The 25,669-nt window shown below is 41.2% G+C and overlaps 1 protein-coding gene across 3 annotated transcripts in view; it reads right to left on the bottom strand.

Annotated features, from left to right (window-relative positions):
- Positions 1 to 25,669, bottom strand: part of PARD3 (par-3 family cell polarity regulator) — a 1,299,417-nt gene that overhangs the window by 719,071 nt on the left and 554,677 nt on the right. For all 3 annotated transcript variants that reach the window (XM_030199049.1, XM_030199057.1, XM_030199066.1), the window contains exon 7: positions 6,596 to 6,679. In XM_030199049.1, coding sequence (XP_030054909.1) covers positions 6,596 to 6,679 — 84 coding nt within the window. The remainder of the gene's footprint in view (positions 1 to 6,595; positions 6,680 to 25,669) is intronic.

Genomic DNA, 25,669 nt, shown 5'->3' with positions numbered 1-25,669 from the left:
TATAATGTTGACACTATGCATATTTTCAAAGCACTTAGCCTTCCAAAGTTCCATAGAAACCTATGGAACTTTGGAAGGCTAAGTGCTTTGAAAATATGCCTCAATGTATTCCTATACCATGTATGTACGCACTGAATGTAAAACCATATGCAACTCTGTAGACCGGAAATGGCAATCTACGGCAAATGTATGCCACATTGAGCCTGCAAATAGGTGGGATAATGTGGGGTACAAATGCTACAAATAATAATAATAACAACATTACAGGTAGGCGCTCCTTTCTGTGCATTGCTCGGAAATGTCTGTGCATCACATGGAATGGTCATTTTAATACAAATGAGCTCATTTTCATAGATTTGCATAGTGTTTTCATTCACTGCTTCTGTGAATGGTAAAAGCAGTGCCGAGAATTAGACGCACAATAACATGCGTGCTAAACTGGCTAAAACCAGTCTAACTGAAACGCTGCAAGCTTGGTTTGCTGTGAGCATCTCCCCATTAGTAAGGAGAGTTTTAGATTGTTTTGAAGTATGTAAGTGAAGGTGAAATAAAACAAACATTTCAGTGGATAATGTAGTCACAAATGGTTACATTTCAGATGTGAACTGTATGGGTCTTCATAATCCTATTAAAAAGAAAATAATTTGTGCCTCTATTTGCACAACTAAAGTTGATATAGTTTTTCTTCAAGAGACTCACTTGCTTAAAGAGGGAAGCTTGAAATCAAGAAACATGTAACATTTTTCTGTGCTGTATACAAAACATTTTCTAGAATAGACTTTTGGTTCCTCTCACATGAGTTACAGGATAGCCTCCATTCTTGCCAGATTAACTCTGTGATAATTTCTGATCATACCCCACTTCCATTAGTAGTATGTGTGGGAAATACACAATCTCTGCCGATGTGCTCTGCTTAAGCAACTGCTTAAAAATCCAGATCTGAATGATCATAATACTGTTCTGTATGACCACAAAAATTAAAAAATTAAAAAGAAAAAATTTAAACACTGAGAAACTGGGAACTACCTAGAAAGCATATTTATAGTTTAATGAGCTTTTTGGGAACTTTTCACCCTATAGGATGTCACAAAGGCCATAATGCATGACCGTATCATCTCTCTTACATTTATGTTTTACAAGCAAAGGAGGACCAGAGAAGAGGAGTTGAGAGAGATTAGACTAGAAGGCTTTTGAAAACCAGAGGGGAAAGGGTTTTCAAAGTACTATATTGTGTAAAGGGTGAACTGCACAGTCAGGAGGCCATTAACTCACACACTGCAGCTAACAAGGAGATACTTCTATGAATAAAGATCATAAATTATTGTTGTGGAAACTCCATAAGCAGAAAATACGCATGAAAACAGACCCTGTAAAGAATGAGAAACAGCAGCCACCTGTTTGGCACATATATAAAATTTTATATACATGTCAGCTCTGAGTTTCTCAGTAATGAATATCATTCCTAAACCAGGGTTGTGGGGTGTGATCTCAATATCTCAAATTTACAGCTAACATTCACAGTAATATTTGCATTGTGGCAAATAGGGCTTCCTTCTAGAGTTCATAGGATGTAATATGTATTGTCACATGTGTGCTTGGAAGTTGCTTTTAATCAGGCCTGTGGCACCAAATACAAAGGGAAACATTTCTCTCTCTTTCACCTTCGAAATCCAACCTATTATTTAGCAGTATATCCGGGCAGCGATTGTTTTAGCTCTCTGTCGGAAATGTATTTCGTCTAATAAATATATCACTTTCGATTTGTTTGTTGACCTGGATATCTTTATCAATTTCCATGAAACTTACCTAGTACTCATGTTTACCAACCCACCATTCCCACAGTCATATCCTCACCTCTATTACCTCTTTATCTGACATTATACACATTTGAGGGCATGGATATTCATACAGGAGTTACCTAACTCTGGAACCCATAGTTTATTTTGTCTACATTTCCTTTGTACAGGACCACACACAATTAAAATGACATTACAGTCATATGAAGGTAATTTAGTCCCTCAAACTTTATCCATTTAAAATTTTCACTGTCTTCGAGAGTTTACATATTGTAGGAGGTGAGATTACAGGCACAATTAGTGGAGGATGGAAAAATTATATCCTTTCAACAATTAAAGGAGGAGAATGATCTCAACAGAAGAAACAGTTATCAATATCTCCAATTATAGCATTTTGTAAAATAGAAGGCTTTGAAGGACTTGCTCTTAGACGAATCTGCAGTGGAAACTACCATGAGTAGGGGGAATTTGAAAGGCTTTGAGAAGCATTTTCGATATGACGTCTAGTCCTATTTAGGACATTTTGCTAAAAACTTCTAAAAATCGAGTGGCAAACATAGCAATTTTCGATCCAGAAACACATTTATTGTTGTTTCAAAAAATCACCGTTTTCTAGATTTTTTTGTGCTCAGTACATCTATCTTTTGGTACCATTAAAAAAAAATCCTAGGGAAAAACGTACAAAAATAAGTCACTAGGATGTCTAGGGATTCAGGACATTTTGCTTTGAGGCTTAGTAGACTGGCCACACAGACATCTCAGCAGAGCACTGAAGCACCCTAGGGTGCATGCAGTGGACTTCACATAAAAGGTCCCAGGTACACATCTCACCATAGTTCCCTTATATTGTATGATGAGTCCTCCAGAAATAGCAAAAAATGTACAGTACCCAACTGTACAATAGCCCTTAAGCCTGCAGGTGTCACCTATATTTAAGTACAGATTTTATAGTTTTTGGAGGGCTCACACTTTCCATCACAAGCGTACCAGAGTGGGATATGGGCCTGGGTCCCCTTCTCTACAGTCCACTGCACCGACCAATAGGCTACTCTAGGGACCTGCTTGCTGCTCTAAGAGGAATGCCCCTTATATTTGCTGTGTCACAGAACCTGGTATATACCGTCACTTTCACCTCTTAGGGGGATGGAAGGGAGTCAGTGACCACGGGGGAATTAAGGGGGTTCATGCCTCCATCCTTCCAGTGGTCACCTGGTCAGTTTGGACGCCTTTTAAAGCAATTAGTCATTATTGAAACAGGTCTAGACAAAAATGTCCTATTTTTTTTGCCTGGGCATTTTTTTCATGTTCCACTATTGCAGAAAAACGTCCAAATCGCAAGCCCACCCTAGTCCTGCCCAAAACATATCTCCAACATGCCTCCTTGTGGTTTAGACAAACTGCAGAGAAAAATGTCACAAATATGAGTTTCAAAAATCACGATTTGGACGCTTTTCCAAGAAAAACATCCATCTGCCATTTTATGCTGTTTTTGGACATTTTTCTGTTTTGAAATTGAGCCTCTCTCTCTCTCGTACTTACATGATCAGACTGGTGACTGCTCACTAGCAGAACTAGGAAGAATGAAGCCTCTTGTAGAAGTTATCTTAAACAAGTGATCAAATAAGGATTTAACCATAAATTGTACAGAATCTGCTCAATGGCCGGGCTATATCCCAATCCTCCTTAAAACTTAGGTGGGAAAGCTAGAATGATGCCACCCCGCCCGGTGCATCCTGGGATGTATTGGGCAGGGCCTAACTACCATATAAAGGTGTTTTTCCTCTTATATGGTAGTTAGGCCCTGCTCAGTGCATCTCAGGATGATGCGCCCACAGCAAGAGGGAGGAGGCATCCCTCTCTCCTTCTTCCTGCCTATCAGGTACAAAGGAGTGGGGAGGGTCACCCTTCCAGGGTGGACTTCGAATTGGGGGAGGATTGGCCTGGTGTCCTACTGGACTCTCAGGGTTTTTCAAAGTTTATGGACTGGGGGGGGGGGGGGGTCAGGGATCCACCGGACCACCAGAATTATATTTTTAAAAGTCGGCCAATGCTCGGGGGGGGGGGGGGGGGGGAGGCGACACAGCACAGCACAGCACAGGGGAATGGCAGCAGGGAAGCCAGTTTGGGGCAGGGTGGACAGGTTGGTGGAAGAGAAGAGGTGTCATTAAACACCCTTTCTCTCAACCAACCCTCCTAACGCTGCCACATATCTGGTGTTTTTTCTGGTGCTAAACGCGCCTTAGATTTTTTTTTTCTTTAAGAATCTGGAGGAGTACTAAATGACTGCATTTAAATGCAGTCTGTGCTAATGGTTTCAGTACCCTTTTATTTTATTGATATGGAAGGGGTTTGGGTAGAGGACTGTGGCATGGTTTGGTTTTTTTTACATCAACTTTCCTGTTATTGCCTGAGCCAATCAGTGCTCAGACACTGACAGGAAAATTAGTGCAGAGTACTAAGCAGCTAATTAATGGGGCGATTTTAACACTGCATTAATTTACATGGTCATTATTCCAAGCATTCCGTGGCAATTTTGCTGTGCTATGTAGAATAAAATTCTATCACGAACCTTTGAGCATCAGCCCGTGAAGGAGAAGCAAATTCAGCCCAAAGCAGATGACAGTAAATTTTTAAAGAACCATCAGTTTCAGGTCCAAATCCAGGCTGACTCATTATGAAATTGTATTGGACAACCTCTTGCAAACTTTGCAAAATTAAGATCTCGCCTTTTTAAATTTTACAATTTATACTTACCTGGGTGTGGAGACCGGTGACTGACTAGAGCAGTCACAAGCCAGAGCATTAGTAGGTCTGGCTGGGTAGCACTACTGCACTGTCCAGAGGGGGGCACTCCACTACAGCACTTATAAGACCTTTATCCAACATAGGGGTCTTTTTACAAAGGTGCTCTGAAAAATGGCTTGCGGTAGTGTAGGCTACTACTACTTATAATTTCTATAGACGTACGCAGCGCTGTAGGCACGGGTTTTGGGCGCGCACCAATCCATTTTTCAGATCGCCTGTAAAAAAGGCCTCTTTTTTCCCCCCGAAAACGGACGTGCGGCAAAATCAAAATTGCTGCAAGTCCATTTTGGTTCTCAGAGCTTACCGCCAGCCATAGACCTAGTGGTAAAGAATTTGGGCAGTAATGACCTGCGCACGTCTGCTACTCGCGCCCGAAAATAAAAAATATTTTTCAGATATGCATAGTGGAAGCGCGCCAAAATTGAAATTAGCACAAGGGCCACGCAGTAACCGGGTGGTAATTCCAATTTGGCACGGTAGGCACCTACAAGGCTTAGTAAAGAGGCCCATAATGTTGTTATACCAGAATTTTGGCACGTGGGAGTAGCACATAGGAATCACATTGGATTCTGATAGAAGTAAGGACATTTTGTTTAGAGGCCTGTTATCAACTACAATGATTGAAAATGGCCATAAAATTTTATATCACTGGTTTTACACCCCAGGGACACTGGCGGGTATTTAGAAGAGACTAGTGTATATTGCTGGAAGTAGAAACTGACAGAATTTCAGTTTGAAACCAGTGCAAAATCATTTTTTTGCCAGGTTTTGGTTTAGGCCAAAGGTTTATTATAATTTTCAGCCATGTTTTCAGTTTCAGCTGACAATGAACATGTTTTTTCAATGGAAGCCAAAAATTTGCCTTCCCCCACCTGTAGGACTTTCTGGGCCTATCTTACAATCCCTGGTGATCTAGGAGTGTAGTTGCAGCAGGAACAGTCCCCAGTTATTCCTGCCTATTCCAGCTCTCCTCTCCAAGACTACGGCATTGTTCCTACCCTGACTAGACCATTAGGGATTGTAAGGTAGTCTGGGGAGGGGGGTGCTTATCTCTGTATTTTTGTTGTTGTACTGTGATTGCAAGTAATGCAGTTATGATCTTGCACAATAGTTTACATGGTAAATAAGAGTACTCCAAATACTTCTGATATAAAAGTTTAGCACAAATTTAAGTCTATAAAAGTGGGATAAGCTCCTTAGGAATTAGCTTCTCTGTGAAGTTATGACGTCAGCTGTCATTCTGTGTGGTGAAAAGCTAGCCATTGTAAAATCACTGTGACTTTTAGTTTCAGTTTTCATTAGCTGTGGCCTATGTGTGTAGAGGCTATTTTTCTTAGAGGTAAAATACGGTATTTCATTATTTAAATTATTATATTCTGGTTTGGATATGATGAGTATAGCAGAGTGATGCAGACTGCAAGCTCTGACAATTTCCAGTGGCCCTCACTGGTTCACATTCACACAATCAGTAATATGGTCTGTATACTTGCTTTATTCACATACTGAAAATTAAAATATACCAGAACATTCCCTTGAGTCTTCATTACACTTACAGGTCTCTGCTGATCAACTGTCTTATTTAGTGCAAGGGTCATTATGCAAGAATGAAGAATACCTTTTCATTGTCTACCATACTTTTACAAGTTGTAAATCACAGTCACACTCCTAGCAAGGGTAGTCCATCAACATAATCAACTTGAGCAAAAACAAAACCAGGGGCAACTACTGTCTAATAGGCAAGAGGGGAAAATGAATCAACACTTTTAGCAAGGTGCATTTTTAATGCATTTTGTATGACCTTTTAGTCAGTTCCTATGCTGTTTTCTTCAGAATTAGTTTCAGCAAATGTTGTTTTCAACTCAGCTCAGAGGAAGTTCCTTAAAGCTATTATGCTTTATTGCACACTGTCTTTAACGCTATCTGCTTTGTTTTATCATAACGAAGATAAAATACTGAAAGTTATGATTCAATTAAAATCCTATACAATACATTACCTTCCGCCTCGGGCACTGTAAGGCATTACATGGATTCCCAAAGGCCCTCCATCGTTGGAGACTTCAACGAGCTTTACCATATCACTGTGAGACAATGATGAATGAAGGAACATGAACACATACCATAAATAAAATAAAAAAGCACACACAGAAAAACTATATTCCAAAACATAACCAATGGCAATGAAAGCAGCATTAAACATACTTTCAAATTAGTCTGATGGCATGAAAGAAGATCAACCATGCAAATTAACCCTATTAATATACTGAATTAAAAAAAATGAGGTACATTTATTCACATTAAATCATCATTACATGCACATAAATACACAAAACAAACCTGCAAATAATTTCACTTATTTTTAACTATTTTTCCCATTTTGACATCTTCTGAATTCCCATTTTTTCCTCCTAGAAGCAGAATTGACCACAGTCGCATACTACCCAACTCCTTTGTTTCTTGCATTGCCTCATTAGGATATTCACTGTATTCTGTACATGCTACTTCTCAAAGAGGGGCACAATTAATGGTGCTATAAATTCATTTATGATCTAGTGATTTTCTTCCAATAATAACATACTGCCTCAATAGCTAGCCAGGCACTGCAATGACCCCCTATGGATGATCGCGGAAAAGGGCTCCATTTGGAGCCTGACCAATGCTGCTTTATGCCCAGCCAGCGGGTATCATAACATGAGAAGTATTTCAATATATGCTTCCTTATGGTAGTGATATCACACCTATAGCATGCATGTCTTAGGTTGCATGAAGTGCTGTCTTGATGGCCGTGCAAGTCTGTGAGGCAGATGCCATGTTCTTCACAAGTACAAAATAAGGCAGAAAATCATTGCTGCACATGCTCTAAACAGAGGGAGCAAGAATTCAAAAGTAGACATCACTATATCTCACACGAGCAACAGATAGGTAGATTCTGAAACTGCCCTAAGGTCAATATTGTTTATTGTTTCAGGCTGCGGACACCAAGAACTTTTCCTTTTTAATTTATTGATCCTAAAGTAAATTATTACTTTTTTCTCTCAGTGGGGGAATTGTGGGGCAGCCAGAAAATTTTCAGTTATGTTGCTACCCATATCGTCGATGGGAACTTTCATTTTATTCAGGTTTCCTGGCCATTATGTCATTTTGTCTGTCTGATACTATTACACACTATTTGAAAATAGTTCATACTGGGCTGGATTCTATATAAGGCGTGGTGAGTAGCACATGTTAAATTGTGTGCATGGCCAATTTACACGTGCTACTCAATTAACGAGCCAGTTAGTGATAATTGGCTGATAACCAATTATCACTAATTGGAATTTACGCACGCTTATTTTTCAGGCATATTCTAAAAAGAGGTGCATGTAGCTAAAAATGGGGCATGGCCCTGGGAGAAGCATAGGCATGTCATAGGCATCAATAAAATCTGTACACATTGTTATAGAATTCAGGGGAATGCATATCAAACATAAAAAAGACAAGTGACCGACTCACCCGCAAATGCGCAGTAGAGACTTCCCTCTCTGTCCCGCCCTCGCGTCAAGACGTGATGACGTCAGAGGACGGAACAGAGAGGGAAACGGACACTGCCAGCCTGCCGCTGGACAGCCTGGAGACGAAGGAAAGGAACATCGCCGGCGTACCAACCTCCACCCTCCCCCATCCCTGACGTTGTCACCGCCCCCTCCCCCCTCCTTATCGGGCCCCCTGCACTGACATGACAGCGCCTCTCACCTCCGTGTGGAAGCGCTGCAGGCAGCAACAGAGCGATCTGCTGGTGCCTGCAGTGCTTTCACACGGAGATGAAAAGCGCTCTCATGTCAGTGCAGGGGGTCCGGCACGGAGGGGGGAGGGAGCAGCGGTGAGGAGGGTAGCTGGACATGGGGGGAGGGCAGGGGGAGAGAGGAGGGTTGCTGGACATGGGGAGAGAGCAGGGCAGAGAGGAGGGTTGCTGGACATGGGAGGAAGGTAGGGGAGAGAACAGGGTGGGGGGGGGCCAAGGGAAAGAGGAGGGTTACTGGGCATGTGGGGAGGGCAGGGGAGAAAGGAGGGTTGCTGGACATGAGGGGAGGGCATGGGAGAGAGCAGGGTTGGTGGATAGGGTGGGGAAGAAAGGGAAAGAGGAGGGTTGCTGGATATGGGTGGAAGGCAGGGGAGAGAGGATGGTTGGTGGACGGGGGGGAGGCCAGGGGATACAGGAGGGCTGCTGGACATGGGGGGGAGGGCAGGGGAGAGAGCAGGGTTGCTGGACATGGATTGGGGGAGAGGAGGACAGGGGAGAGAGGAGGTTTGCTGGACATGGAGGTGAGAATTACAAATCTCGCCCATTTTAACGGGCTTAACGGCTAGTACATTTAGAAGCAGGCATTTACATCAGGTTTTTAGAGGCATAAAACATACACGCATTCTCCCGGCCTAAGCACTATTCTATAAACCATGCCATATTGTAGACGAGATTTATAGACTAGCGTTACATGTGCCACATTTTAGACACAATCTGGCCCACTATATGTAAAGAGGGCACTCTATTTCAGAAAAAGGGCACACACTTTTTCCAAAAGGGCAAACAAGTTTACGCATGTGCACTGGTTTGGGCATGCATGGTGTTTCTACTATCAGGAAAGAATGTATCCTCTTTCAACATAGTGCACAGTATTATTGGTGAATGAAAAACATGAACTGTCATGTTTTTTCTCTTTGTTTCCATTTGGTAACGACATTCAACAATATAAAATATGTCATTGGCATTTCCCATGTCACTGAAAATGACAGCCCATCCTTAGTTTCCTGCTATTTAACTTCAATTCCCACTGGCCTTCCCCTCTCTACTTTTTTCTTCCCTTCCTCATGCCCACTGACCGGATCATTCTAGTCATTCTAGACACCACTATCGATGTCGGATCCCCGCACCCCCCACCCCCAATTCACACATTCTACTGTGTATGCAGCGCTATAGAAATGCTAAATAGTAGTAGTAGTAGTAGTAGTAGTGTTGCATCAGAGGTTCATCAATGCAAATAAAAAGTCAGACATCATTCACAGCACTAATAGTGTTGTTTTTAATTGGGGTTTGACCTCACTGCTCCATTGGAAAAGGTGGAGTGAGAGGGGGGCGACAGTCTGGGAATGAAGAATGGCTAAAGAGGATATATGAGAGATGAAAAAGACAGAATCTGCATGGAAGAGATGGAGTAAATGATAGAAAGAGGAAAGAAAGAACAGAAAAACCACATGGGAATGGGGGAAGGAGAGAAATCCAAGTTGGAATATAAAGCCTATAAACAGTGCTTCTACTCTTCTTCAGCTCAAAATTAGTCTGCTGTGTAGCCATCCAAAACAGAAAAGAAATGAAGGACTGCAATGGTATTGTGTTCTTATACATCCAGGCCATCAAGCCACTTCTAGTTTATTTCTTGAGCGTTAACCATATGTAGCAGCTGGGGAGATTTCTTACTGTACCATGTGATTATGCTTTAATTTTAATGAGTTGGCCAGTATTCCATCAGGAATTTCTCTCCTTGTATATCTCTGGGGGAAAACACCACTTTGAACAGAGCCTTCAGTTAAGTAGTTAAAAAAAGTAATCACTTTTCTAATTGGAAAGCAGAAATGTCAAAATTAAATTTAATACAGACCTATCATTCTAAAGTATATGTTAAGTTACTTCTGGGGCCTGATTTAGGTTTAAGATTGTATTTCTTTCAAATGCTATGATATAGAATTATTCTAATAACTTGCAATGTTTTGAAAAGAACTTAAAGTAAATGTGATTGTTCTTTTTACAACATTTCTATAGACCTGGTGGTAACATAAAAGTCCAGAGTTATATGAAGGCTAAAAGTTTTCATGTAACTCTTAATATATCAATCCACTTAAAAGCATAAGGAGAACATGGGTAGAGGGCGAAAAATGTCATTCTGTACAGAAGAAAATGCACACCATGTGGTTATTAGGTTACTTAGCACTAAATCTAAAAACAATGGAAGATTAAAGTTATTCAGAAGGAACAATCACCCTAATAATTTACAACACCTATAAGCACAGCCCGTGGTCCCCCATGATTCCACTGCCACAGGAAGGACTGAAAAAGCCAGCCCTTCCCATAGAATTGCTGTAAAGGACTGTGGACTGCGCAGATCAGGCAAGCAGAAGCTGGTGGCACATTTAAAATCACTCCCCTTCCCTTGCCGATTTGCAGCAGTAGGAGAGATGTGCGTCTTCCCCTTTGCCCCCTTGGGTCTGACTGTTTTGAGCCATGTGTTTCAGACCAGTCAAGTCTGAAAAGGCAAAGGGGAAGGACGTGGCTACAGATCTTGGAAGGGGGAAGCTGTGTAATGGGGTTGGGAAGAACCAAGAAACTTGACTGAGGGGTTGTGTAGGGAGAGATGGTGCACAGGGAGGGGAAGGGGCAAGTGAGGAGATATGGAGAAAGACATGATAGGTAACAAGGACAGGAAGAAATAGAGAATTAGGGGATGCAGGATTTGAGAAAGAAGATTAGAGGAAAAGGGGAACTGATAAGATCCAGAGGGATGGGGGCAGGTGTCCAAGTAAGTTGGGGGAGCATCCAAGGTAGAGGGAAGAGAAGGGGTTGGAGGTGCTATGGGGTTTGAGTTGGAATTAGAGGTGGTGATAAGGGGTGTGAGGGGGCATCAAAGCAGGTCTCTGGTGTATAAATGTATCATTGCTCCCTCTCTTAATCTTGGATCCTCCTCTCCAATCTAAGATCCTCTGTTTCTCATTCATCCCATTCCCTGTGTTCTATGATTCCCCCTATTCAACTCTACCTCTGCACCCCATCCCTCCTTACATTCCCTATCCCTCTGCCCATCCACCCTGCCTGAGATCTTATCTCCAGTTTTTCCTCTGATATCCCTTTCCTACCTATATCCCCAAATATCTTCTCATTCACTATCCTATCCCAGCAACAATCATGAACATTCATTTCCCTTCAATAAAGAGCCAAATAAATTAACTGAGCACACAAGAAATACCATTCAAAAAGAACTGAGATAATTTAATTTGCAACTCTATTCACATATATAAAAATGTGCCACTTAAATTGCTGCAAAATCTGTATGCCTCTGCTTGCAGAATCTTGAAAAATCTGCTACACAAAACCAGAGACTATGCTGCTTATAGGCAGAATACAGAATTTAATGCTAGAAACAGGAAAGCAGTAAGGATGCCTCAGGGAATTTCCCAGAGGATTGGGTATGGTCACACCTTGCTGGGTTTGTCTGAGGAGGGGTTATTTTCAGGAAAAGACAGAGTTCAGGAGGGGTAAGAGAGTAAAAGGAAAAGAAAATGCCACATGGGTTGCTACCTTGAGAGCTCAGGGTTTGGGGAATGGAACACATATCTATAGTGGGTTTTTTGTTGTCTAAACAGAAAGAGGTTTTGGGATGGAAGGGATTGACACAGGGTTTGCTGACTTGATAGAGCATGGCTAGGAGAATGGGTGAGAAGAAAAGACTGTGGTGAAAGATTTTGCCTTAAAAGACTGTAAATTGGAGAAAGTAGGATGGAGAGGTGGCTAGGGAGTGCATGTATAGATTTGGATTACCTCACAGAATTGTACAAATATCTATACATATGCATATAGATTTTGAAAATGAAATATATATGCATAGTTTTCTCCCCTACTTCCAGAACGCCCAGTTTTTGAATTGGCTAAACATGGTGTCATTGCAAAAATGAGCAACTATATTTAGCTGCTCACTACTACTACTTATCATTTCTATAGTGCTACTAGACGTATGCAGTGCTGTACACTTGAACATGAAAAGACAGTCCTTGCTCGACAGAGCTTACAGCGAGGTAATTTTCACACAACAGTTCTAGTTGGCTAAACTTTTCAGAAACCTGTTCTTTTAAAACACAAATACCACATTTTCCACATCTCTCCCTCTGGGACTGCAGATACTTTCCCTGTGTCATATCCTTTGCCACCTTGTACATCACACTATTTGAAACAAAAAGGAAAGCACAGGTCAAGGGTACTTTTACAATGATTATATTTGAGATGTCAATTTCTCTTTATTTTGTTTCTGATTTTACTCCTCTTTCTCTTCTTCATAGACCTTCATTCTTTTCACTAGAATTCTTTTTTTCAGTACTTTAAGCACTCTCATTGTGAGCATCAGATGCCTATTCCATTTCCAATCTCCAAGTATACATCTAGCGCTCCTGATTTTAGGTAACAACCACCACCCCCACACACTGATGCAGAGGTTCTGTCCAGAGGCAGTCTAAATGTGCCAACATTGTCCAGTTCAGCACACTGTTAGCCACCAAGTTCATACAAAGTTAACTATGTTCAGTGGAAATTAAATATGTTGGCTCAGGCTGCTTTCTATGTGAATATTCCATCACTAAGAACATAAGAGTAGCCATACTGGATCAGACCAATGGTCCATCTAGCCCAGTATCCTGTTTTCCAAACACTGGCCAAGCCAGGTCACAAGTACCTGGCAGAAACCCAAATTGTGGCAACATTTCATAATACAACTCCTTGGGCAAGCAGTTGCTTCCACAAGTCTGTCTCAATAGCAGACTATGGACTTTTCCTCCAGGAATTTCTCCAAACCTCTTTTAAATCCAGACACAAACAGCTGTTACCACATCCTCCAGCAAAGAGTTCCAAAGCATAACTATTGAGTGAAAAAAAAATGTCCTCTTATTTGTTTGAAAAGTATTTCCATGTAACTTCCTCTAGTGTCCCTTAGTCTTTGAACTTTTGGAATGAGTAAAAAATCGATGTACTTCTACTCATTCTATACCACTCAGGATTTTGTAGACCTCAATCATATCTCCCCTCATCTGTCTCTTTTCCAGGTTGAAGAGCCCTAACTTCTTTAGCCTTTCCTCATACGAGAGGAATTCCATCCCCTTTATCATTTTGGACGCTCTTCTTTGAACCTTTTCTAATGACCCTATATGTTTTTTGAGATACAGGGACCAGAACTGAACGCAATACTCAAGATGCGGTCGCACCATGGAGCGATACAGAGGCATTATATTATTTTCGATCTTATTTACCATCCCTTTCCTAACAATTCCTAGCATCCAGTTTGCTGGCCGCTGCTGCACACTGGGCAGAAGATTTCAGCACAGTGTCTACAAAGACACGTATCTATTTCTTGGGTGCTGATTCCAAGGTGGACCCCAGCATCAGGTAACTGTGAATCAGATTATTCTTCCGAATGTGCTTCACTTTGCATTTGTCCACATTAAGGGCCAGATGCACTAAGGTCCTTGTCCTCGGAAGAGCCCTTCCCTTACCGATTCCATAGCGAATCGGTAGGGAATGGCCATGTATCAAGGAAATGGAATGCAAATTAGCTGCTCGTTGTAGCTCACTTGCATTCTCTATTCCCTCGGAAGCCAGTCAGCCGGTCGAGCATGCACAGAGCAGCCAAGCGTTATGCTGACTGCTCTGCACATGCCAAATACGTCCAAAAAAGCCGTCCCTGATGACGTCCGCCTTTTCTGCTTTGCCTGTGGCCGTCCCTGCGTCTCCCTGTGCTACCCGGGAAAGGAAGACGCCGCGCCACTCACCCCCTCCATGGCCTGCTGCAGGAAGGCTCCGATGCGGCTCGGGTTCCTCCCTTCCGTGATCCTAGCAGGAGAGCACAGTTGAGGATGTCCATCGTCCACGTCTTCACCCATCCATCTTCCGCCCCTAGGTCTCTCTCAGCCAATCACAGCCCTTTTGTGCATGTCCCCGATTTACTACTTGCACGTTAAACTGGCTAAAACCAGTTTAAAACCCACGTTGCTGGCTCGGAAAGCTTAGTGCATCTAGCCCTAAATTTCTTCTGCAATTTGAATCCCCAGTCTTCCAGTTTCCTAAGGTCTTACTGCGATTTTTCACAGTCCATATGTATTTTAACAAACTTGAATAGTTTTATGTCATCTGCAAATTTAATCACCTCACTCGTCATTCCGATTTTGAGATCTTTTATCAGTATGTTAAATAGCAACGGTCCCAGTACAGATCCCTGTGGCACTCCACTATTCACCCTCCTCCGTTGAGAGAAATGGCCATTTAATCCTACCCTCTGCCTTCTGTCCAATAAACAAATCCTAATCCACTACATTTTATTAATTTTTTTTATTAGGATTCATTTACCGCCTTTGTGAAGGAATTCCACATATCCTGCTGCAGTATAAGCAGCCTGAGTACTCCGTGTGTGTGTGTGTGAGACTAGTGAGTTAGTTACTTCTTCCAGTAAAGGCCTGGTTGAAGACCCAAGCTTTCACCTGCTTCCTGAAGTAGAGATAGTCTTATGTAAAGCACAGCCTTTCAGGCAGTGCATTCCAGAGTGTGGGGGCTACTCCGGAGAAGGCTCGCTTGCGGGTATCACATCGTGTAATGTCTTTTGGAGAGGGTGTGGTTAGTGAAAGTCCTTGGGAGGACCTTAGTGTTTGATTTCACTGGAAAAGGTACCAAGCAATAGTACCTGTAGTACAAAAACACAATTAAATACTTCTTAATCTGCTAGATAATAAACACCTACATTTACAATTCATATACACCTAAGAATAAATGCAATACACTCAAAACGTGTTCTACAGGATAATTAGCTTTGATCCAAATGGTGGGTGTGATTAAGTAAGCTCTAAAACCCTTTGAACACATTTTTTTCTTGGAATTATTTTTTTTTAAGTAGGATATAAAGAAGAAAGTGTTTTTGTGTTAGAACTGCTGATAGATTTATATGCTAATGAAAATCATGACAGCATTTCTGCTTTAAATAATTATGCTCATCGACAGGGTCATTATACATGAAATGAGTTTTTTGATGTTAATGCTTACTGCAGTAAACAGTTTTCCCCAAATCTACTGGCACTCATCATAACTTTTAATTCAGCTACTTCTGTAAATACCTATTTGTATACTAATAGGTGTGACAGACAGACACCTAAGATAGGCAAAGAACTCTAAAAGGGTTATATGGGGAAAAATCCACTAACACTTGACAAAAAGGTGTTCAGGAATGAATCATGAAGAATGCTGCTTTATCTTCTTTTGTGGACGGCAGGTGAATTTATTTCCCTCAGTTCGATCTTTTGTCACCCCTTATATCATAGTACATGAAACATAAATATAGTGGCAGTCAGTTTTGCTGTTAGCATTTTATAATAGTTTTATCTGAGGAGGAGGCTGTCAATCTCTTACTCTGCTTTGGGTGTGAAAACTAATCTTCAAGATGGCCAAATACAGCAGCCTACGTGCAGGACAAACTGATCAGTGAGAACTGCTACTGCTTTATTTATCCTCTTTAAATTCTTTGCTAATGAAAAATTAGGTTTATTATTTTTATCACAGAATTCATACTATTATAATATGGTTATCACCTTTTGTGACCCAACAGAAAACAGGTTTTTTACTATGTCTCGGACATTTATAGTTTGGGAACATAATCTGTGAAGAAATGGATGACTAGAAAGGGTTTACCTCAAAAAGATGCTACTTTTGAAATATGCTTTGGTAAGAAGAAACATCGTTTTCAAGATTGATAATTTAGTTTAGAAAATAGGAATGTCTAGCTTTCAGTGCAGACACAATATACAGAGATGGGATTGGTTTTATTTCAAAGTCATCTACTTCATACTGCAGTCAGAGGCCTAGAATATCTTTCTGTTGAACCTCTCTGATACTAGATGAGGGGAAACAGGCTCTTGCCTGGTTCAACATCTTCTTACAGGGTAAGCCCAATAAGTCTCCATAAGAGATTTTTCATTCTCTTCAAATAGGGCGATCTATGGTTTTCCACAGGGATCAGTGCTGTCTCCCTGGCTTTATAATATTTACTTGAAGCCTCTGGCCACTTTGCTTGATAGTTTGCACTCTATATCAATGCAGACTGCTATTCCTTTAGACCAAAATAAACAGTGATCAGGCAGATAACTTTAGCCAAACAGTCAATCACTAATAAATTCTGCCTTAATGCTGCCAAGGCAGAAGTTTTCTATTGTCTTGTTGAGTGATATTCCAGTACCTCCTACAAACAAAGTATGAAATGTAGGAGTAGTTTTGGATGATAAGCTGAAAATGGAGAGTCATGCCAAAGTAGCTCAAAATGCCTTCTTTCAGCTGTATGACTTATACCTGACATGCAACCATTTCACTGATCCATAATTTATTAAGTTATTCTATGTTTATTATTTCTATAGTAGACTACTGCAGCAGATCATGTGTAGAGCTACCAAAAATGACATTGCTTACTCTTCGTGAAATCTGGAAGACCACTGTTGAGCTATTGGGGGGGGGGGGGGGGGGGGGGGGGGGGATCCAGTTGAGAGATCAACTTAATTCCAATGCTAAGAAATCTACACTGGTTACAAACTTTGTATACATCACAGTTGAAGACACTGACCTTGGTATTTAAGGAAGCAAGGGGTAGATTTACCAAAGTATTATATTACATTATACTAGACGTATATCCCGCTAATACCATGAATAGTTCAAAGTGGTTATGTTACTGTGTTACCATACTAATGCCATTACTGCATGTTACCAGTAAATAGGTTGTATTATATAAAATGAGACATGTGGTAAATGTGCATTAATGCACTAGAGCAAACTTTAGAATATGTAGCGCTAAACCCCAGATACTATAAAGGTCACCTAAATTTATGCACCCAAAAAAAACAGTTAATGGGATCCAATGATTTAATTATTGGACCTTACATTTAATTGGCACTAATGATTTGGGTGCAGATTTGGCCATGCGTTATTCTGAAACAATGGGCACCTAGATTGAATCACACACACAATTCAAAAGGGGGCATAGCCATGGGAGAAGCATGGGTGGGTCAGGGGCATTCACAAAAGATGTGCACAGTGTTAGAGAATAGCAGGAATCTGTGCCCAGTTTGTGCACCAGGATTTACACCAGGTTTCAGCTCATGCCCAAAGTTGAGCACTAAATTTGGAGCTCAACACTATTCAATAATGAGTGTTTATCCCAAAGCGGCCTTTATACAAAAGCATTGAGCGTCAAATTTTTATCAGTACCAAATTTCAGCACCATTTATAGAAATAGGGATGAGCTATCTCAACTAGTCAAATAAATGTAAATATATAGGGTCCTCAATACTCGTAGCAAATACACTGATTGGTTTTACAGAGGAAAAGGCCTTGAGAAACCCCTTGACTCATAAAACAGGTCAATATGGTGTTGGACTTCCTCATCATCGGCCAGAAAAACCTCTGTATAAGGTACAACTGTTCTATAGTTTTCAATCTCAGACTTACAAGCTCAGCCAAAGAAATTTAAATCAACTTAGCTGAATTAGATCTCTTTATTTTCTTGTTGCCTTTGACCGTGATCACCAAATACTTACTCTACGCAACTATACACCACTGCAATAGCCCTTATGCCTGCAGGTATCACCTAAATGTATGCACAGTAGATTTTTGGTGGGTTTTGGGGGGCTGAAACTTTACGCCACAAGTGTACCAGTTAGAGTGGGATATGGGCCTGGGTCCTCTTCTACAGTCCACTGCACTGACCACTAGGCTACTTCAGGGACCTGCTTGCTGCTCTAATATGCCAAGTCATAACATCTGAAGCTGTCACAGAAGCTGGTATGTACTGTTTCTTTCACATCTTTGAGGAGGGGGGTTAAGAGGCAGTCAGTGACCACTAGGGGAGTAAGGGGGTTATGCCTTAACCTCTCCAGTTGTCATTTGACCATTTAGGGCTCTGTGTACTAAGCCGCGCTATACTAACTTTTTAGCTCATGCTAACGCTAGAGACACCTATAGGAATATATGGGTGTCTCTAGCATTAGCATGCACTAATTTTTAGTGCACGCTAAAAAGTTAGCACACCTACAGCGAAGCTTAGTAAACAGGTTCTTTAGTCTAGTCAAAAAGTGTTAATTTTGACCCTAGACATTTTCATTTTGTTCCATTATTGCAGAAAAATATCTATCTTTTGGTGCCACCTATGTCCCATCCAAAACACACCCCTTTGAAATTTGTACAAACTGTGAGGCAAAATGTCTAAAATCAGACTGTCAAAAACTGCAACTTTGTCTTTTTTGAGAGAAAAATGTCCTTCTACCACCTTATTTTTTGGGATTTCTGTTTTTTTCTGTCTTGAAAATGAGCCTTAATGTATAATAATAATAATTTTAGTGTACACTGTTATTAATTTTTAGCAAATTCCTTTGATAAGCGTCATCTGTATTACTGAAAATGCAAGGTTTAGATCAGGACAGTCCTTGGAGGAACTTATTCACTTTCAAGGGATACCAAGGTGTCCACCATAAAATGACATTTCAATTCCCATTTCATTCATAGAATCTTAATGCATCCTGAAACAAAGAAAATATTATGACTGTGAGGCTGCTGTCATTATGTGTATATTCTTCAACATCTAGGTGGTTACAATTATTCTTTCAATCACATCAGCTGCTGATCACCACAGCCACCACTAACCAGTCTGTGAAATGAATCTCTAGCTAAACAGCACATGTTTAAAGTTCTACCATAACTTTATTTGCTTGTGATTCCAACATTTTTTCATTTCCATGCATTGACTTACTCTGTCAAATAAGGTATACAGTGCCCCTAATCCTGCCAGGGAGATATACTCAATTTTTCATAATCTTACATCCCTAGCCTATACTTCACTCGCATGCAAAACACCTACAGCCAAGGCTCTTTCACTTTATTTTTCCACCAAAATCACAAACCTAAAAACTACCCCCACTTCCTCACCCTCCTCCACAACCCTACATCTTTCTCTGTCTGAATCGGATTCCACTTCTTCCCCTGATGTTCCTTCCTCAACACCATGGTCTTTCTTTCACCTTCAGAATGTGTCCTCACTCTGAGGTTCTCAAAACAATGCGTATTACACAATGTCAGCTAGACTCCCTTCCATCCAAATGGCTACAGCTTCCAAATTTAAACCTGCTGCCTATTATTCTAAATGTTTTAGCCTGTCCTCCAGTCAGGTTCATACACTCTGGAAGAGGGCCATAGTTCGTTCAATCTTATAAAAGCCCTCCCTAGACCAGTCAGAACCTGTGCACCAGTGGCATAGCTACATGGGGGCCTGCCCCCCCCCCCCCAAAAAAAAATTTCCTCCGGGCTCCTGGTTTTGCTAGCGGTGGTCCCCAACCCTCGCCAGCTGAATCTTTTTCCAGCACCACCGAGGTGCCTGCCCTGCTCTCTTCCCCCTCACGTCCTGCACGCTCCTTTTAGTGAAATTGAGCATGCTCAGTTTCACTAAAAGGAGTGTGAAGGATGTGAGGGGGATGAGAGAGTAGGGCAGGCAACACTGTGGCACCAGAGACTGACGATGGAGAAGGCTTCAGCTGGTGGGGGTTGGGGACCCTCACCAGTCAAGTTATTTGCTGCAGCTTGCAGTTAGCAATTGGGTGAGCAGCTGGGAGGTGGGGGGGAAGTGGCAGGGCAGCGAGGTAGCAGCAGGGGGGGGGAGTGAGGTGGCGGTGGTGGGGGCGGCAAGGAAGCGGGGGGCAGCAGGGTGCCCCCACCTCGGGCTCTGGCCCCCTCCCACCGCGAGATCTGGCTACGCCCCTGCTGTGCACTACCGTCTGATTTCCAATCTTTCATTTTTTGCTAAGATATTGAAAAAAATAGTTTTCCTCCGGGCCTCTTTCTTTATAGAAAACACTCTCACATTGCATCCAAGACAATCAGGGTTTACAGCTAACTTCAGCACCTAGCTAACTTCGGCACAGTCCTAGCTGGTCTTCTTACTGAACTTCATAGTCATCCAGATAGGCAGAGTATTGTACTTGCTATATCACTCAACTTATCAGCAGCTTTCGACCTAGTCAATTACGATCTTCTGAAATTGAGTCTTTCCTCTTTAGGGTTCCAAGGCACTGTTCTCTCCTGGTTCTATTCTTTCCTCACAAATCAATCATATGAGATTGTAACTGATTCTTCCATTTCTTCCTCTTGCTTGTTCCTTGTGGTGTCCCACAGGGATCTATACTTTCTCTTCTCTTTTTCACCTTTTTCTCAGTCCCCTTGCCATTCTTATTCAATCTTTAGGTATCTCAAGCTATTTCTATGCCAACAACATTCTGCTCCTTTCTCCCACCAATCCACATCCGCCTCCCATTACTCCACTCCAGGACTGTCTCACTTCAATCGCCAAATGGCTCGCCGATCACAAAATGGTCCTCAATCCACAAAAAAACAGTAGTCTGCTGGTTACGGCGGGCCCCTCTACTCCCACATCTCCCCTCACTCTCTTGGGGACTAACATCCATTCAATCACGTCTTTCCAATACTTAGGGGTTATCTTAGATTTCCAGCTCTCATTTGCTTCACATATTTCTGCTGTCTGCAAAACCGGTTTCTTTAGTCTACATCAACTACGCTCTGTTCACCACTATTTCGATCCGAAAACGTTTCACTCCCTTATTATGTCACTTTTAATGACAAGACTTGATTATTGCAATATCATTTATCTTGGTTGCTCATGTTATCAAGTAAAGCTCCAAACCTTGCAAAACACAGCTATCTGCCTTCTCTGTCATGCACGATATTTCAATCACTCCTCCCCTCTTAAAACACCACTACTGGCTCCCTTTTGAACAATGAGTTCTGTTTAAACTTCTTACTATACACTTTAGTGAGGTGAGAACTGAAAAAGTGCTTACTACTATCCAAATATAAAGTTCTGAAACAAGCAAAAATCTGCACACACTGACTTAATATATAAATTGACAGAGAAGGAAAAAGCCTCAAACAGCTTCAGGGATATCACCCTTTAAAGCTGATGTGCCACATTGTGGTTTAACAGTTCATCATCAGCATAAAAAAAAACCTTCCACTGTCAATAAACCTGATGTCAATTTATTAGCAATCTGTCAATTTATTAACAATCCTCATTCTTTTAATCTTCAACTTAGCTTAAAATTGCTTGGATCGCTGCCATTCAATATCCATTCCAGAAATATCGTATCCGAGCTGTCAATATGCCAGAAACCTTTTTATGCCAATGATGAACTGTTAAGCCACAATTTGGCACATCAGCTTTAAAGGGTGATATCCCTGAAGCTCTTTGAGGCTTTTTCCTTCTCTGTCAATTTATATATTAAGTCAGTGAGTGCAGAGTTTTGTTTGTTTGAGGATTTTATATTTGGATAGTAGTAAACTTCTTACTATCACATTCATGGTTGTCTGCATTATCAATTAAAGCTCCAATCCTTGTAAAACACAGCTATCCGCCTTTTCTGTCATGCACGTCGTTTCAATCGCTCCTCCCGCCTCTAAAAACACCACTACTGGCTCTCTATTGAACAAAGAGTTCTGTTTAAACTTCTTACTATCACATTCAAGGCTTTCAGAATAGGTATTCCATGTTACCTCTCTAGCCATACAGTTCTCTATTCCCCCTGCATATACTTTGCGCTCTCTCAATGATCACCAACTCATTCTTCCCAGGACAAAAAAGGCTAGTTTGGAGTCCACCCGCTGCTGTCCTTTTTCATTGCTGCCCCCTTTCACTGGAACTCCCTCCCAAAAGAAATTAGGAGCCAGACATCATTTGATAAATTTAAAGTTGCACTGAAGACTTGGAATTTCTCCTAGGCTTTTGGTACTGCTTAACCGTGTTTTCCACTTTTCTCTGGTTCTGCCTCTTCCTTACCCATTCGTATGAGTACCTTTCCCCACCGTTCCTTTTTCCTTCTCCCTCGTTCACTTCTATTCACCTTGTGTAACAGTCCAATGCCTCACCCTGTCAGTATTGTATGGATGATTGTTATCTTTCCAATCTAAACATTGTTGTTGTTTTTTCTGTGTGGATAGTTATTATCTTTCCTAGCTAAATATTGTAGTTCCTTTCTGTTTTTCTGCAAAAAATTTTTAAAACCGCTTTGATCTGCTAGCTGGCAAAGGCGGTATAACAAGCCCAAATAAACTAAAGTTGAAGACATTCTGTTTAATGATTTCTGACACCCAGTATTAAAAAGATAGCTAAGTTCTAAGTTGCTTACCTGTAACAGATGGTCTCTATAGACAGCAGGATTAGTCAGTCATACAGGTAGGTTTGGTAATGTCATTTGGTGGTGCCAGGATAGAATAACTGCCACAGGGCTCAGAGCTAGTGAAAGGCTAAACATACAAAACACTTTCTGCATATACTCTCTGTATACCCAGTTAGTTTAAAGCAGGTATGTCAAACATGTGGCCTGCAGGGAAGGTCTATGCAACCTGAGTTGTAGTATCTAATGCACATTCTAAATTTAACATCTGGTTAATTACATAATGTAAATTTAGGTCTTAAGTAATTGTACTGGGAAGAACAAGGAGGACGAATAGTGTGGCCCACTGATATGAATGCGTGGCTGCCACAGCAGCCCATCATTAGTCGCAAGTTTGACATACCTAATTTAAAGCCCATGATCAACTCTTAGGGAGGCGAGTGGGATTGTTTTATTAAAACAAATACATGAAATGAAATGGAAAAAAAACACCCTAAAGTTAGGAAAAATTAAGAAAAATCCAAAACTAAACCACAAGTTTTTCACCATGCACATCACTAGCACCTAACCGTAACTGCTGATTCCAGAAAAGATATAATTTGAATGAATTAGGCAAGTTCCACAAACAACAGCCTCGGAGAGAATGGTGGCTATTTTAGCTCAAGCCTGAACAGAGAAGTTAGACAAGATTCCTCAAACCTTTTGAAGCAAGGTATGTTTGTAATATATCATATACTGCTGACATGGAAGTAATCTTTGCAGATTTTTCTTCCTAAATAGTAAAAAGAGTCAAGTTTTTCAGCACTGCTATCTTAGAATAGTCCCTGAGTTGTTTTGTTTGCTTTTTTTTCATTGCTGATTCAATTACCACAGAGAGTTGTGAAAATGTGTCTTATTGAAATCCAACTTATATTTAATATTCAACTTCACATATGAACATTTGAAGCTGCAGCTCATACAATAAACCATAAACTGGAACTGCTGCTGTGGATTTTGGAACTTCTTTAAATTTTAGCAGACCAAAAATACAGGACCACAGGTTCTGTCCTCTGTTGGACTGGGAAGGAATTGAATGTCTGTATTTTGATCTGCCATGCAAGTATCTCTACACAGAATGGTGCAGATATAACACAGGCTGAGAACGGACTGGTCTGGAATTGTTGAGTATCTTAAGTGCAGTTGGTGGCACAGCCCTGTTTTCTGGCTTTTTGCATTTCAGCTTGGCACCCTAACAGTCCTCTGTGATGAGATGATGGCACTTTACAACTAAATTTGAATTATGTGGTTTTGAAGATCCTTCCTGCAGAGAACTGTGAGACTTACCAAAGACATCTGCACTTTAAAAAGAGAAGTCTCAGCTGGGATTAAGCACCCTCTCCAAGCAGTCATAGTGCTACTCTTTCATGAAGGGATGAAAGCTACACCAAGAAAGGACTCACTCAGCTGACCTCTGTGCAGATTTTATCTTCATCTTTAAGTGCCTCTACTCTGCCTCATAATAGTCACATAGCTGGTTGAGGTGATTATTCCAAGCTTGTGGGCATGTGCGTCTACATTCATAGCAATCTTCTTGGATATAATTATTAACTATCTTATTTCTGCAGGTCAAACAGGGCCTGTAGGCAGGCTTTGCACACAACATGCTCTCACAGCAACAAAATAAAGCTAAAAATAACCAAAATTATTTTTAAAGAAACAATAAAAACTTAAAAAAAAAAAAAAGAGAGAACAAATAATGATTTTAATAAATATAAGGTTTTGCAATGAAAAGTTCAGCACAGTAGGAAAAACAAATCTGAATATACTAATAGGCATCTGGGCATAGAAGGGTTGCATACACTCATAACTTTCCACTAGTTCTGAACTTGGGACGGCTGTCATAGCCCAGCATCAGATATCACAAAACCCACTTGTGTACCTGATTCACTTCTGCTTGTCAATAGAAAACTTTTTTATACTTACTTAGCTCACAAACTATTGGAAATATAAAATGTCTAAGTTCTATAGTTTTCACGAAATCTAAATTAAAACAAATTACAAATATTACAAAAACAGTCTGAAAACAGAATTATGGCAACAAATCCAGAACATTCAGATATTGTTGAGATGTTTTGTTACTGCATTAGTGCACCTATTATTATTGATAATAAAAGCCTATGCATTAAAACCCAAGATAAAAAAAAAAGAAAAGATACTTACCTGTAGCAGGTATTCTCCGAGGACAGCAGGCTGATTGTTCTCACATGTGGGTCGACGTTCACGTCAGCCCAGGAATCAGAATTTTGCCAGCAAAATAAAAACAAAGTTTTGGTAGAGTCTTCTAGTGCGCGAATCGTACGTGCCACGCAGACGACTTCCCGCCCGTCGCATGAGCATGCTTCCTCAGTTTAATCAAAAAGCATAGAAGCAACAAACAACAAGAACAACTCCAAAGGGGAGGAGGGCGGGTTTGTGAGAACAATCAGCCTGCTGTCCTCGGAGAATACCTGCTACAGGTAAGTATCTTCGCTTTCTCCGAGGACAAGCAGGCTGCTTGTTCTCACATGTGGGGTATTCCTAGTAACCAGGCTCACTCAAAATAATGAACACTGATTGGGCCTCGCAACGGCGAGGACATAACATAGATTGACCTGAAACCATAAACAACTAACTGAGAGTGCAGCCTAGAACAGAACAAACATGGGTCTGGGGGGGGGGGGGGGGGGGGGTGGAGTTGGATTCTAAACCCCGAACAGATTCTGCAGAACCGACTGCCCAAACTGACTGTCACATCGGGTATCCTGCTGAAGGCAGTAGTGAGATGTGAATGTGTGGACTGATGACCACGTTGCAGCCTTGCAAATCTCCTCAATGGAGGCTGACTTTAAGTGAGCCACTGATGTAGCCATGGCTCTAACATTATGAACTGTGACATGGCCCTCTAAAGGCAGCCCAGCTTGGGCATAAGTGAAGGAAATGCAATCTGTTAGCCAGTTGGAGATTGTGCGTTTTCCGATGGCGACTCCCCTCCTATTGGGATCGAAAGAAACAAACAACTGGGCAGACTGTCTGAAGGGCTTTGTCCGCTCCATGTAAAAGGCCAA

Source organism: Microcaecilia unicolor, chromosome 1 (assembly GCF_901765095.1).
Source record: "Microcaecilia unicolor chromosome 1, aMicUni1.1, whole genome shotgun sequence".
In the NCBI taxonomy this organism is placed as follows: domain Eukaryota; kingdom Metazoa; phylum Chordata; class Amphibia; order Gymnophiona; family Siphonopidae; genus Microcaecilia; species Microcaecilia unicolor.
The sequence above is the reverse complement of the archived record's forward strand: the minus strand, read 5'-3'. Positions and strand labels throughout refer to the sequence as shown.